This window comes from Lepisma saccharinum, chromosome 7 (genome assembly GCF_977018435.1).
Source record: "Lepisma saccharinum chromosome 7, izLepSacc3.1, whole genome shotgun sequence".
Taxonomy (NCBI): Eukaryota; Metazoa; Arthropoda; class Insecta; order Zygentoma; family Lepismatidae; genus Lepisma; species Lepisma saccharinum.
The window spans coordinates 47,790,670-47,806,484 of NC_139235.1; the positions used below are offsets into that span (position 1 = coordinate 47,790,670).

A 15,815-nucleotide genomic window follows, 5' to 3' on the forward strand; every position below is an offset into this window, starting at 1 on the left:
CTATACCTAAGTAGGGGGCGATTAAATAAATGTTAAGAAAAATGAAAAAAAAAATGGTCAGGAAAAAGGTCAAGAAAAGTCATGAAGAAGTCAAGAATTTTGGATTTGTTATTTTGGTAGACACCCTAAAATAATATAACTAGATAAAGTTTCGGTGCCCCAAGGAACCTGACACCGAACGATTTAACTCAGACGCCTTCATATTCCCCTGTTGGGAATTAATTTAGAATATACAGCTTGGGAAATAAAATCCAGAAATTCTATACGCCTTCAATGTGAACAGCCTTGAAGAACTACACAAAGGAACTATTTTCAGTTTTGCTAATTACTATGTATAATCCTGAAGATCTGTCGTGTACTCACCATTACTTTCATTCCGATAATAACAAGTTCTGTAAGAGAAGCATAATATATATGCAGCACGCACTCATAAATACTTGATGTACACGCGTTTTGAATTGAGAAAATATCATAACGTCCAGCCTACACTTAGCTACACAGGCCGCCACTTTCTGTTTCCAAAAAATGGACAATTTGCCGTTTCTTTCAGGGAGCTTTAATATGGATAAGGAACCTGAAATTGCAGTTAATAATACCATTTCGAGAAAACGTGTTTTCGTTTTTGAGGGAACGTACAGCTTGGCGTCGGCGTTGAAAACACGATGACAAGAAAAACTGCTTGTCGCTTGGGAACTGCTTTGAGCAAAAAACATTCCTGAAAGTTGGAGCATGAGCTGAGTTCTGTTTATGACGGGAACAATGTCGCGACTTGCACGAGCAGCCTTGCAGGCTAAATTGAAAGTTAATGTGATCCTCTTCACATTGTTGAGGAAGGAACGAGCTTGTCTACTTGCTCCACGTGCAGGGTGGATTTAAATCATGATTTTTTATTTAAAAAAAAAATACATTTTTCATGATTTCTTTATTTAAATCTACCTTTTTGATTTTTTTTTAAAAAACATGTTTAAAATAGCTTGTATGGTTTTTGGCACCATACATATAGATAGATATTGTGTTTTTATGGAAAGGCTTTTTCAGGTAAACCGCCCTGTAAAATATTTGAATAGTTTGATTAAAGCAAATATAAAATTATATGGAAATGCTTGTAGAGTGTATTAATGAAACTATAATAATTTCAGTAACTTTTCTTCCAGTGAAAATTAAACATTCTGGTGATGTACTATATAATTGTAACTATAGTCTTTGTAGATGAATTTTGGCATTTTTCAAATGATTGTTTGCAAAATATCAGCTGTCATGTTCATTTACAGTTTAATTATAATGACACTATTTACGGTTTAACATGATTAGTATTTTCTATATTATTCTACACGAAATGTTTGCTATTTTTGCCTATAAATATATTGAATTTTAAATCAAGAGAAATTAAAGTGTATTTACAGCTTACATATTACATTTTCTTTCCTATGAGCTACACCACATAGTACATACGTATATTCTGTTCCTTTTACTTTCTTAGAGCCTAATAATCATCATTAAATGATTACGAGATTAATGTACTTTCACCAAAAGTGTTTCTGATATCTACAAAATCCTTATGTACATTTTTCTATAAATTTTTTCTTGAAAGTGATTTTAAAAACAATCAACCGATTTAAATCTTGATTTAAATGAACCTGATTTATATGAATCCACCTTAAAAATTAAATTTGTGTTCCTCCCCTTTTTGACTTGATTACACCGGTTTCACGGACGCCGGGGCGACATGAAGGCAGAACGTACAGGAAAAAATGCCAAAACATCGTTCCTTTTGTTTCGTTTTTATTTTGCTTTCTGCTTCAATCAACTGTCAACGATCGCGCGGAACCTGCCTGTCCTCTAACGTCAACAATCCCTTATAAGATCCATTCTTACTTTTACGAATTAAATTGTCGGTGTTTCTTTTTCCGTTCACTGCTTCAGAACGCGGCAGGCGGCTGTTCGGAAGGGCTACTGGACGTTCTTCAACAATAATAAGTGGCACGATAAACATTAAAAAAAAAAAAAAAAAAAAAAATAGTTCGTAGTATTGCTTCCCTTCCGATACTCAGTTGTGGTCTGATAGTAAGTGAATCGCATGCATTAGAAGAGTATACGGTCTTAAGAGTTTGCATATTTCGGAATTTTTCTTTCTGGTTTTCCTTTTTCGAATCCAATGAAAATGAGTACAGCAAATAAAAACTGTCAGGGGCAGAAAATAGGAAAAGGCAGAGAGAACGGGAAAAGGCTACCTTCCGTCAGTCTACTTTCATGAATAATTTTCTGAAACGTTCGAAATCAGGTGAGTTATTGAAATCATTGAAAAACGGCCTACTTCTAGCGAATCATTTTTGTACACTTTTCCCGAACAGTATTTTGCGATTCGAGTTTCGAAACTATAGATATTCACACTTGAATTTTGGATAACATTAGTTACGTCAGGTTTAGTGTTGTTTTTGTGTTTGCTTCTCTCCTGGCTTTTTCTCTTGAAATCACAATAAAATATTGCTGCAAGAATTGGATATTTTTTGGTAAAACTACGTATAGTATTAGGTACGGCTAACAACAACAAAACGAAACGTGAGCTAACCAACCTTTCGTCCGTGAAGTCATACAGATACTAGTTACATATAAAATTGCTAGAAAAAGTTTAGTGTAATACATTCTACTAGAAGGGAAATTCACGAGGAAATTTTATTGTACAAAATTATCAATGGATCAACGGAAAAGCAGGAAATTTTAAATTTATTGAAATTCAATGTGAACAAAAATAGGTTACGATTTTTAGGCGCGAGTCCTCTCTGCCCCTCAAAGTTACTCCTTGCATATTGATTTTCTGAAGACGTTATACTAAATTGGATATAGAAGTTAAGGGGGGCGTAAGTTTTGACTTCACATATTTTACGCAGCAACGGGAAAGGGCGGGTGTTAACTCCCATAATAATAATAATAATAATAATCATATATGTGTGTGTGCTTGCGTGTTCTTTGCAGACAGTGCCCTTTCCCAATTTCCTCAAGGCACGCCCTACAGAAAACTGATAAACAGCTGCTTACACTGTATCTCTATTTCTTTGTACTAATAATTTGAAGTTTCCATGGTGCACAGCGAAGAAATAAGTATGAATAAGTGTAAAAATATGCTTTTGAAAGGCATATAACGAGGATTATAATGCAATGTAAGGTAGATTTTCCGCCTTGCAATTGAAAGTGTTCCGCAAGATAATATTTGCGTGATATCCTGTCCGTCCTTCAAGCTAATGGATTCATAGCAGAGAAGAGGAAGAAAACGAAGGGAAACTTGTTGAAGGAGCCGCCAATCTTCACAAGAAGGCTGGTGACATTAAAATTCCTGTGAAAACGAAGAACGCACGCTATTTCTACAAAAAAACAAAAAACAAAAAAAATAACATTGATGTTGACAATAAGTCTTGTGCCTCAACGGCGCTTGAAATAAAATTGAGTGAGGGGGGCGAGGGAATATTTTTGTGAGGGCAGTTAAAGTTGATGTACCATAAATACAGAAATGTATATTTGGCTAAAAGAGCATTTACTTATCTAGAAAAAGCCTTCCCGATGGCGCAGTGGTAGCGTCGTCGCCTTGTAATCAAGGGGTATCGGGTTCGATACCCGATGAAGGCACATAGTGGTTCGGATCCCACTTTAAACTGTAGGTCCAGTCCCGATTAGCCTTTCTGTGCATAAAGTGGACTTAAAAACAACAATTCAATTCAACAACTTATCTAGAAAGTGAAGTGGGTGGCCTGGATGGCATCTGCTTCTCCTTCCCCACTGTGACGCTGCCGTCACTGGTATAGTCACGAACACTTCTGAGTTGTAAAAAAACCATTGGTTCAGTGTAATCATTACAACCCAGAAGTGTCCGTGACTGTATATGTATACAGTGGCGGCGATTGAGGCAATCCCCCCCCATTTTCCCCCCGCACAATGGCTTCTTAATCATAAGCCTTCTCTACCAAAAGAAAATAAACTGTTCTTGCCCTCCCAGTTTTGGCACCCAATCGCTGCTACAGTATGTAGGTGTATGTATGTAAGAGTCTGCTCGTGTTAAAATCTCAAGCTAGCAATATTTCAGATGATCGATATATTTCTGATAATGTTCACAATATTAAAGAAATCCAGATTCATCGAATCGAATTACACTGGCCTACACATTTTAACTTTTTGTTTGTTTCCGAAATGAAATAAGCCATTTCTAAATAATTTCGGTGTGCTGATTTCAAAAATGACAATTAAAACTTTTGATTAGCTCAGATAACCAAGATAAATCTACTTTAATGAAGAACACTATACAAGTATATATAATACAATGCAGTATAGGCAACTTTCAACACAGTCCCAATATAACTAAATTCTCGTCATTACAATTTAAATATAAAGTTGGAACACAGAATGAACATATTGTATCACAGTAAACTCGTTTGTTCGATGTTTCTTTGCATTATTTTTGTATAATGCACAATGAAGGTGATTGGTGAATGTGTAGTAATAATATTTAAACTTTATAATTCGTTACATTTTAGACCACTAATCAACAAAGCTTACGTCAACACCGTGGCATCCGTGTCAATTTTCGATTAACCGACCAGAGCTGCGATAAAAAAAGTTTGTTGTGCTGTAAAGTATCTTAAATGTAAATTTCCCGTAGTATAAATTATTTACTTCAACAACCGATCCAAATCTCTGGTTAGAGAAAATTTTCGGAGGTTAAAGAAACAAATCGCACTAGTTCTATATGATCATTACCTGGGCCACAATTTCGTGCTAAAACTTATTGCATATCTTCCGCACTTTAGGAGGGGTTTGGGTCAAACGCTATAGCACTTGAACTGAATTTGTATGTTAGATGCTTTCAAAGAGTGGTTGGATTTGGAAGAAATAGGTCTCTCTCTCTCTCTCTTTTTCTCTGACTAGTTCGCTTCTGGATTATTACTTACTATACTTTAGGACTTGTAGGTAATACTCAAAGCAATATAGGGCAGTGGTTTATCTAGAAATTGTCATCTGGGTAGGGGGAGACTAAGATCGTTTGTATGGGGTACAAGGACGTATTTAGGGCCCAACATAAACATAAATCATGTGAAAAATTTTAGGGAGTGTTGGGGACAAAAGTGGAAAAAATTTAAGGAAAATTTCGATTAAATTTGACGGGATTATAGAGGTCTATTGGGGGTGATGGATAAATTACTTAGCCTACATCAGATCATTCACATTGCAATTCTGCAAATAAACACATTAAAATACAGTACGTAGTTGAGAAGGAGATAAAGTTAGAAGCCAGCCAGTATATCGTAAAAGGAAGGATCACCATAAATATCGAACTTCCGAACTGAAGTTCTTACAGCTCGACCAATAAGGGGAAAATCATCTGGCGCTGTCGTCAATTTTCAACGGCATGCGAGCGAAGGGATCAGTTAGTTGCCCCTGCGTTGCCAAAATGCGCAGCGTTCTTTAACACATCGTCGTCACCTTTATGCAGTGCCACATGTGTATCATCACGAAACTGGAAAACAGCACCCAGCGAAAGTAGAAACGTTAACGTTGTTGAATTTTTTTTGCAAGGGAGGTAAGTTATAGACTACATGTGACAACACGTGGACACCCGGGCACAAACGAAAGGGAAGCGAGAGGAGAAATCTTAGTTCGCGAGTGCGTCGGGGTTTTTCTCATCTTGGTCCAACTGTACAGTGTCTATAAGAACTGGTCTTTTGTCGAATTTGAGTGAAATCTGTCAGCGTGACACAACTATGGAAAATACAGTTTGCACTGTTTATGCGCGATGGAGATATTTTATCTTACGTTCAAGATTTCTGATCATTGGGTTTCATTTTCCACAATTATTGTACTCTTAATTTATTCGTAAACATTTTCACAACTGTACAATTGTATCCCCTTCCAGATAGGGTCGCAATGTTAGTTTTGAAATGTTAAGATACTAATCCTAGGTGGACAAAGTTGGGAAGAATTCAGCGTGCAGTCTGTTTTAGCGTGATCGATCTGGCTCCGCTTGCATTGCCAAGATTTATGAGAATCTGAGTTTGGAGAATCCCTTTGAGCCAGAGTGAGTCATTGACTGCAGACCCCTCTACGGAGCTACAAGTGCAGTACGTATATATCCATCCCCCTTCTTTAGATGGAGATTTAAACTTCTATGCAAGATTCAATGCTAACCAAATGGTAGTTTGTAGCTTGAGATTGCAGTCTATGTTTTATTTGTACAAATGGACGTTTTGTGGTGGGTGGTTAAAGCAGAAAGAGATGGTACCGATAGGTACATTTTGAAGAGACCGAGACAACCTTTCAAAAGTCGAAACGAGACTGACTCTTACTCTTGTTCGAGATTTTACAGTAGTTAATTAGTAAGGCATATCAAAATTCCACTTATATCGAAAATACCTTGTAATTAGATACGTTACATGTTGTTGAAAGTCAGTGGTGCCTAACCCCCCCCCGGCCAATGGCGCGTCCTTCAAGATTATGACATAATTTCCATAAAGTATTTGATTAGGACAGCGTGTCTGCTACTATCATATTACTGGAAGTCACTTCTTTGTAGCTTTGCTGAACGCTTTACTTGATAGCCCCTTTCCTTCCTTTTTTTGATCTAATGGATTAAATATGGTAATCTTTATGACATATATTGTACAGGGTGGTCACAAAGTGGGCGTACCCCCCTTTGTTTCCGATACTACAGTGGTTGTTTTTGTTATAGCGATGTGATCACGTACCTGATAGTTCACTTGTCCAGGACTCGGTATGGAGACCATCGTGATCGTAGCACAGCTGAATTCTGCGCCATGTCCTGGAGGATGTTTTGCGGAGATATTCCGGCGTCACGTTCTGGAAGGCATCTTCGACAGCTTCTCGCAACGCATTCAGTGTGCCATAGCGGTGCTTTCAGACTCGCTCCTTGACGAAATCCCAGAGAGCAAGCATATTATACCACATGTCAAGCAATTGCAAATCAACAACAATTAAACATACTTTCCAACGAAAAATCAGGAGTACGCCCACTTTGTGGCCACCCTGTAGAAAAATATATGCTTGCTGAATTTTATATTATTTCAAGGAAACCTCCCAATATTTTGATGGAGCTGTTTGCTTCATTATCCCCCGTCCCCCCGAGTTCAAAGTGCTTTAATTTTCTTTATTTTACTTTTATATCTTTTATTTCGAGACAAAAATATGACTTCCCCTCGAGACCGAGATTGGAACGACTGAAGTTGGGCTTCCCTATGCCGTAGTGAAAACACTTTCACATTGTAATCAATGGGTCCCAGGTTCGATCCTCGATGGAGGCACATAAACTGTAAGTCCAATCACAATTAACCTACATATGCATAAAGTAGACTTAAAATAAACTTCGAGGCTGGAGTTTACATATCAAGATTAAATCGAGAACGAGACAGACATTTCTTGATGGGTTTATTCCCGAGACGAGTTATTCTGTGTCAAGTCTTTATTAGATCACTGACCTGTAATCCTGAAATAGTCACGGAAATCGATCTAAGAGGGCTGAGCCGATGCCTCGCAACACTTTCGCGGAATTTAATTATGGAAGTTATGCAAAATTCGAGGTTTACGTTGATTTTGCACCAATAGTAGGCTATGTGAAAACATACATTTTGGATTGCATAATAGGTATTTAATATTCTGATGTAAGTTTCCAATTTTTTAAAAGAAAACTATGGTATATTGATGTTTGTAATTGTAGTGGAATACTCACCCACTAATAATAATCAATACATATTTTGAACAACTTTTAATTGTTACAATTCAACCATCGGTACCAGTATCGGTGGGAATATGTAAGACTATCGGTTCGAACCTAGTGAAAGACCATGAAAAAATCACGGAAAAAACTTTTTTTTTCATTTGCCTGGATTTGGGAATGCAAGTAAATTCCTTTTCTTGAACCATCTTCTTGATGGAAGGTAACCTATGTAAAACGTGTTTGTCTTATTTGTTTTAACAATGTTGAATAAACTTGAATCTCTTGGTTCTTCTCAGAATGGTTCGGATATTCATTTTTAAATTGCCTGGGAAATATGGGAAAAGTCCTATTGTAACTATATGTAACTGCATAGTTCGGATATTCATTTTTAAATTGCCTGGGAAATATGGGAAAAGTCCTATTGTAACTATATGTAACTGCATATTTCTTTAATGGACATATGGAACTAATTTATACATATTGTTGCGTGACCCAATATATACACAGTTCTTTAAACGGTACGATGAACCTAGAAAAATGGAGAAGCGAATTAAAAAAAACTGTGTTCTTCTTCATCTTGTAATGAGTTTCGTACTGCATTTGCAGCAATAATGTGATTGTTTTTGTGATGGATTCTACAATATTCCTTGTTTTATTTCAGGCAATGCCGAAGACGACACAATAGGACCAGTATTTATCAAGGAACCACCTAACAAAATCGACTTTTCGAACACGACCGGGGCCACAGTAGAATGTTCAGCGAGAGGAAACCCAACACCCGAGATTATTTGGGTTCGATCAGATGGCACTGCAGTCGGCGATGTTCCAGGGTTGCGACAGGTAATGGCATTTGTTACTTTTCACGATTGCTTTTGTCTTGTTCTTTGGATAGCCGTTATTCTAAACTTGAAAGCAGTAATGCTTATCCTTTCAACTGCCGGCTGGAAAGCAACGAATCCGTGATTTGTTCCCAAACTTACTGTAAGTGCATAGTTTCATTTTTTATGTTACTTCGCTTTTCTGCTACTTTTGACTAATCGCGAAGGTGAGGACGAGTCATGATATGATGTAATTAATGAAGGGACACTCGCAAAGAACACCTATGTCCAAGCCGTGTTTCGAACTCGGAATGCGATATGCTAATTACTTCGCCACGGAGGCCTATCTGCTGCAGCGAGAATCAGAAATTAGTAATACTGGACAGTCAGTCGATTGTACTCGTCTAGCGTTTAGCCAGCCCCCGTGGCGGAGTAGTTAACACATCGCTCTACGAAGCCAGAGGTCCCGGGTTCGAATCCTGGCCTGGGCATGGATGTTTGTGAGTCATCAATTTTCCACCATATCATCACTCATCCCCATCTTCGCAAATTAGCCAAAAGTGGCACAAAAAGCGAAGTAAAATAAAGCAAATCAATCAATCGTCCAGCGTTTAGTTCGCAACAGAGATTGCAACCTTCCCCGGAAACACCCACAAAGACGACTGGCGGAAATAACTAGCCAAAAGGTCATCCACCAGTTGGGGCGGTGTTCGGCATTTATTTATTTACTCTTCAATCTGACTGCTCTAATACAACCTGTGTTCAATAAATACGGTGAAAGATTAAGTGAATGATTTCATGATTTATTTGCAGGAAATGCGGTATATGTATGCAGGAATACAGCTTATTGTCCTTCAAAATAATCGCCTCCAATGGTAATGCACTTCTGCGAACGCGTGTAGAGGTCTCGCATACTTTGGGCGAAGGCAGCCTGTGGGATGCGGTTGAGTTCAGCGTTCACATTGTGTTGGATGTCGGCAATGTCCGAAAACCATTGTTCTTTTAAGTGTTTCTTCAAGCGAGGGAAAAGGAAATAATCGGCAGGGGCCAGATCTGGTGAATAAAGGGGGTGATGGAGTACAACAACCTCCTTACGTGCCAGGAACTGCTACACGGTTATGGCGGTATGCAGGCGTGCGTTATCGTGCAACAGATACCAGGATCCATTTCCGGTATACTGGGAGCTCACACGTCTGATTATCTTCAGGAGGCGATCCAAAATGTTCATGTATGTGGCCACATTCAATGTCGTGCCTTCTGGCAGGTATTCTTTATGAATGATCCCTCCAGCATCAAAAAAGGTAATCAGCATTGTCTTGAAGCGCGACTTTTCGCACCTAACCTTTTTGGATTTCGGTGACCCTGACGGAAGCGCTTGTACCACTCGTACACCTGGCGCAGCATGTCGTGACATTCCTTTGGCGTTTTCCCAAGTTTGAAGCAGAATTTCACGTTCGTACGTTGCTCCATTTCACCCATAACTGCACCTTACTTCCACAACGCGTACACACAAACTACACGTCTGGACAACCTCACGGCTTGGCGAACGATGACTGACAGACCTAGGGGTTCACTGACCTGACCGTCAACCAGTAGTACCAACTACACCGCACGCCAGCAATTCATTCACCGTATTTATTGAACAAAGGTTGTATATTTAATGGAACCAAGATTAAAAGCACATTAGAAAATTATATTATCAAAATTGCAAAATGTGTGGTAAATGTAAAGATAATGTAGAGTTAATATTTTCATCTCAAATTGCTCGTACTTTTAACCTCATTGGTTCAAGACCGGATTTTTGTTTCGAGCCTTCTACATAGCTTGCTGGGCGGAACGATGACTTACATTGCCGAGGAGCAAAATGATCAGGATCAATCTGCTCAGGAAGCTCACATCAGATTGCAGCTTGAACATCGGACGTGTATGATATTTTCTCCATGGCTTCGCCGAAAGATGACATGTGAATAACGTACCCGTATTTCTCCCGTCAGATCGTTGTACTGTGCAGGCCAACAGAGGATCCCTTGCAGGGTGACCAGAACATTCAGCCGAGAAAGCCACACTGCAAGTAATGCACGCAAAAGATTTTGGGACACTTTCATGTTGTCGCCCGGCAATCTAAAGTCATATTTCAGGCCTGCAAGCTGATACGTGTAATCAGGTTTATGGGACGGATTCGGTTATATCCCCCCTTTTGTATCCAATTTTGTTTTCTTCTTCAGAAAATTTAAATGAAAAGAGGGAGGAGGTATGATCCTTACCAACCACTCCCTGCACACGTCACTGACTACCCGGACCCGTAAGAAATTCAAAATCAGGGTTCGAAATGGAAATTTTCATGAAACGGAACGCTTTATTTTCGTTCACATTGTGTTGTCCTTTTTTGTCTGCTTACTAGAGGAACGAGATAACGACTAGTGAAATGATGCACTGTATTACAGTTAATAATATTTAATATTAAAATATTTACACAAGCATTAAATACATATGACGCGAGTCTTCTGGAATTTACTTCCCCCTTTTAACATTTAAACAGACGGTAGTCGGCTTGCCCAACTGGGAAAAACATTAACATAGAGGGGAAGCTTATATGGATGCTATAATATGAACTATTTTAAGTAATATTAACAATTTAGTTCACACTAAAAAGGAAAATGTAGTGAAATATATATATATTTAATAAACGAACCGGAATGGTCTGTTCTGGTTCGCTCCGGTCCATTTCCAGCCCTGTCCAAAACAAATCCGGTAGAACTAACAGTAACACTGTATTGAAGGTTTTTGCATGACAATTTATGCTTACAACACTCTTCATGAGGCATGTTCTCTTGCAGGTACTTCCCAATGGAAACCTTGTTTTCCCGCCATTTCGGGCCGAAGATTATCGACAGGAGGTGCATGCTCAAGTTTACGTTTGCCTGGCGCGAAACTCCGTAGGTTCCATTCACTCACGTGACGTGCACGTAAGAGCAGGTGAGTCAGTGGATTACGTCATCAGTGTGTAGCATGTAGTCGGGCGTCCCCCTCTCGAATTTGCATTAAGCAGCGTGGTGCAGGATTGACTGTATTCTATGATTTGTGATCTTCAACAATAAGGCGTGTTACTTCCGAATGTATAATACTTGAGTGGATACAACTGTATGTGCTTTTCTAACATACAAATGAAGCGAAATGAGGGTTGCCCCGTTCAACATGTCCCTTTCACCCAGTCATTTTTTCAGATGTTTCAAACAGACCTTTTACCAATTAATCTTAGGCGTCAAAGGCGAAGTTGGCAACCAGCGTTTATTCTTATGATATGCGATTCATTAGGCAATCTGTCAATTTTAGATGTCAAAAGAAGACAATCTTTACTTTTGTAAAATTAGGTTTTTCATTGTTAGTTTTAAACGTCTCAGGGTGATCGCCATATACTCTTGTGCAAAATTAAAATTTATTGTTAGTTTAGACCTCTCAGGGGTAAACTTCAGTGGGAGCTTTTGCCTTTTCAGATTCAGATGTGAAAGGGAGGCAGAATTAGACATGTAGGGGGGACTCTCTGCTCTCCTCCTAAATCCGCCCAAAGCAATTAACAATATTAATGAATACCACTGATGTAATGGTAATATTGATAAAATACAAAAAAGTCATACACACACTCACACACACGTGGAATTCCATTAGAGGTCTTACCTCCGACCTCTGTCACTTGACTTTTCTTAATGCCAATCTAGGGCATATTCTCAGAGGCCCATAGCCAGAATTTTATTTCGGGAGAGGGGGCTCACCCCTATTTGCAGCATCCATCTAAAGGGGAACAAAGTAATGGGGTAGAACCCCTGAATATGAATTTCTCAGTATGTTACAAGTTAATACACAAGATGTTAAATCCTGCTAAGGAAGTAAAGTACATTACCGCTATACACTAAATTAAATTACATATTTGTAGAATTTCGTAGAGAGCTTCATTTATTTTTTATTTATGTTATTTAGCATTGCTTTTCTGTCAATTTTGACTAATTGTGAGTATGAGGATGAGTGGTGATATGGTGAAATTGATGAAGGGACACTCACAAAGAGCACCCATGCCCTTGCCGGGATTCGAACCCCGGATCTGTGACACCCCAGCATGCTGTGCTAAGCACTCTGCCATGGAATTGGGCAGGATATTTGTGTGCATCCACATGGAAAGAAGGCGGTATGTGGGAAAATTATGCAAATTTTCCTGCTGAGGAGATGCTTTATGAAAATTTTTCTTACCTGGGGGGATAGATGCTTTTCCTGCTTTCCCTGCTTTTCCCCACTTCGAGCACTGATGTTTAACAACACTATAAGTAGGAAATGAAGTGCTTTAGGCATACCATCTATGGCTTTCCCTAGAGGATTTACAGTTTTGAAGCTTGAATAGTCACGGGGAAATTGGAAATACTATCTGAAAGCTACAGAGAATGTGCATGTAAATTTCAATTTTCTACTTGACAGTCCCTCTCACACACATATCGCCTAATTTTGTTTTTGACCTTCCCATTCCTATATATATTTTTCTGTAAAAAATAAATGATAATTCTTAAGCAGTTGTAATAACTCTATGGACATAACATTTACTCTTTACAAAGTGTTGATTATATTGCATAATTTTGTGCCTTTTTTCGAGTTCAATTTTGCTTAAAAATGCATTGCATATTTATTATAAATGGCAGGAGTGGTTCATGCCATAATGTAATTTTGTAATATAGAGATCCTGGGTTCAATTTCTGGTTGGGGCAACATAGTTCATTAGATTCCTAAACTGTAACAACCATCAAATTTTCCTACAGCTGCAGTAATTAAGTAACTCTTAAGTGAGAAACAGATGTAAGTCAAGCATTGTTGATATTTTCCATCTTATATGATGGATGTGCTTTGTCAGTAAACAATGTGATGAAGAGATATAAGAACTTGGCTGCACCACACTTGCTTCTTGCAATTTTTATGCTGAGAGGGTAGTATTTCTTTCTAAATTACATTCTCAGTTATTACTTATTTTTAATTTTATGTGTGTGTATATTTGAAATAAGTACTATTGCTTTCGAGAATGTCTGCTTTTCAATCTGAAAATTTTCTGATTGGTTCAAATTACCAACACGAGTTTTAGACATGCTATTGGAACCATTTGGTTTAGTGCAACTGTATTCACTTGCACCATATAGGTGAATTGAAATTAACTAGTGAATTAGAATGAACTGAAGTGCAATAAAATCAATAATTACTCTGCAAAGAAGCAGAATTATTCTTATCATATAATTGAAATGTGGAATCACTTTAATTAAATTTTAACTGGTGCATAATCTATATCAGAATAAGATACCAACATATGAAGCATTTCAATATTGTAACATGTCTACCGTTACACTGAACTATGCTCAGCAGATATACGGTTCAAAATCAAACATGCAGAAGAAGTATGCCTGTGCTAATTTATTGTTTTATTTGCTGAAATTATTTGATGGCACTAAATCCTTTTTACAAGTGCAGTAACTGATTGAACCATGTTTTAATATTTGCTCGCACCAAAAATTATTCACAATGAAACACTATCATAAAACATATTGTGCGGAAAACATTATTTCAGAAAGTAACATTTCATGAAATATTGCAAGCTTCTACTGGTTGTTGGAATCAATTGGTTTCAATACTTAAAAACTTACAATTGCATGTAAATTTCAAATTGGAAATTGTCATGAAAAATTCCAATTGGATTTACTGGTTATTCCAATTATCTTACACAATTTATTCCAATTGGATATAGGGTATTCCAATAGTAGTTACTGGATGCTTTCTGGTTATGGTTGGCAAAACATCCTGTTTTGGTAGTGTCTATCAGCTGTCAGCTGGACAAATACAGTCTAGAACAAAACACAGTGGAACAATGAGTGAATATTGTGAAAACTTATTTTGGTAATTTGTGTTCTGTGAAATCAACATTCTGTTAAATACATGATTATTTCAGAGATAAGACAAGATCATGTAATTTTAGATTATTTGTAATGTGGGGCAGCTTCATGAAAGATAAGGTGCATGCCAACAATGAGGCAATCACCGACAAGCTCCAAGAAGAAATATGAAGAAGAAAAAAAATCATTGACAAGATTGAGCTGCAATTGTGTGTAAATTCATTCAGAAATCTAGCCAAAGGTAACATCGTACCAAAGGTCCTGTGATGGCCATTTGTCCAACGTTATCTTTCATATCTGATTGTAATAGATCATGGTATATGTTAAGGTGAAGAGTGACAGTTTTGCATCAGGTACGGTATGCATTTATTTCAATATCATCAGAATGCGGACTGCTACTGAAAAAAGCAAAACATGGGACAAAAGAATATGAATTTCTCCCCATGTTGCAAGTGGAAGCAGTTTTTAAAGCTCATTATTAAGCTAGATACAATCTGTAAAAATATGATGAATAATTATTTATAGATTCCCATGTATTCCTTATGCGCAAATAACTTCAAGTTACAGCTAATCAAATGGAAGTTTCGACTTTTCCTAACACAAGTAAAATCTTCAACCTGTCCTGTTCCCGCTGATGTGTTTTTCTACAGCATTGGAAGTATGATATTCCCAAGAGAACAAGTAAAACAATATTCCCATAAACATAATGCTAAGTTTTGTCCCCCTTCTACAACCATTCAGTGCACAGACCTGTCTTTCCCCAGCTCGCAACTGGGAAAGGTCGGTGGGGGAGGAGCAGTTTTGAGTTTTTGCAGCTAGCTGGGCATTGCAACTGTCCCTCGTGCCCTTAAAGACATTCACAGTTTTGTTACACTTTAAATGTGTTTTCCCCAAAAACATCTAGTAGTTCTTATTGGAAAACCATATAATGGCGTTGGCTGTAAACCGATTCAAACAAACCAAATAACTCTGCAGTACTCATAAACCTGAAGATTTGTTAGTACAACTTAAAGTCTTCCATCTGTCCATATCCTGGACAAGATCAATTTATTCATGATCAAGTAAATCCAGTTGAAATTTCAGTTGAAACCTATTGATATGTCCAGCTAGAATTTATACTGATTACATATTTAGTTGCAATGTGTGAGATTGTGGATTAAGTACAAGAAACGTACAGAAAACATGTTAATGTGGAATTGACACATATGTAGTAAAATTTATAGAATGTGCATCCCTGTAATTTACAGGAAATCATGAACCAAATATTAGTATGTTTTCTAGTAGCAAGTTTTGAAATGATGGGCTATAATTCTTTAGTATTTATTAATTTATTCTTGATGACTAATATGTCACACAAAGTGGCTTTAA

The 15,815-nt window shown here is 37.7% G+C and overlaps 1 protein-coding gene across 47 annotated transcripts in view; it reads left to right on the forward strand.

Annotated features, from left to right (window-relative positions):
* Positions 1 to 15,815, forward strand: part of Dscam1 (Down syndrome cell adhesion molecule 1) — a 426,431-nt gene that overhangs the window by 194,122 nt on the left and 216,494 nt on the right. For all 47 annotated transcript variants that reach the window (XM_083125269.1, XM_083125286.1, XM_083125279.1 and 44 more), the window contains exons 3-4: positions 8,376 to 8,554; positions 11,370 to 11,508. In XM_083125269.1, the coding sequence (XP_082981395.1) occupies positions 8,376 to 8,554; positions 11,370 to 11,508 (318 nt within the window). The remainder of the gene's footprint in view (positions 1 to 8,375; positions 8,555 to 11,369; positions 11,509 to 15,815) is intronic.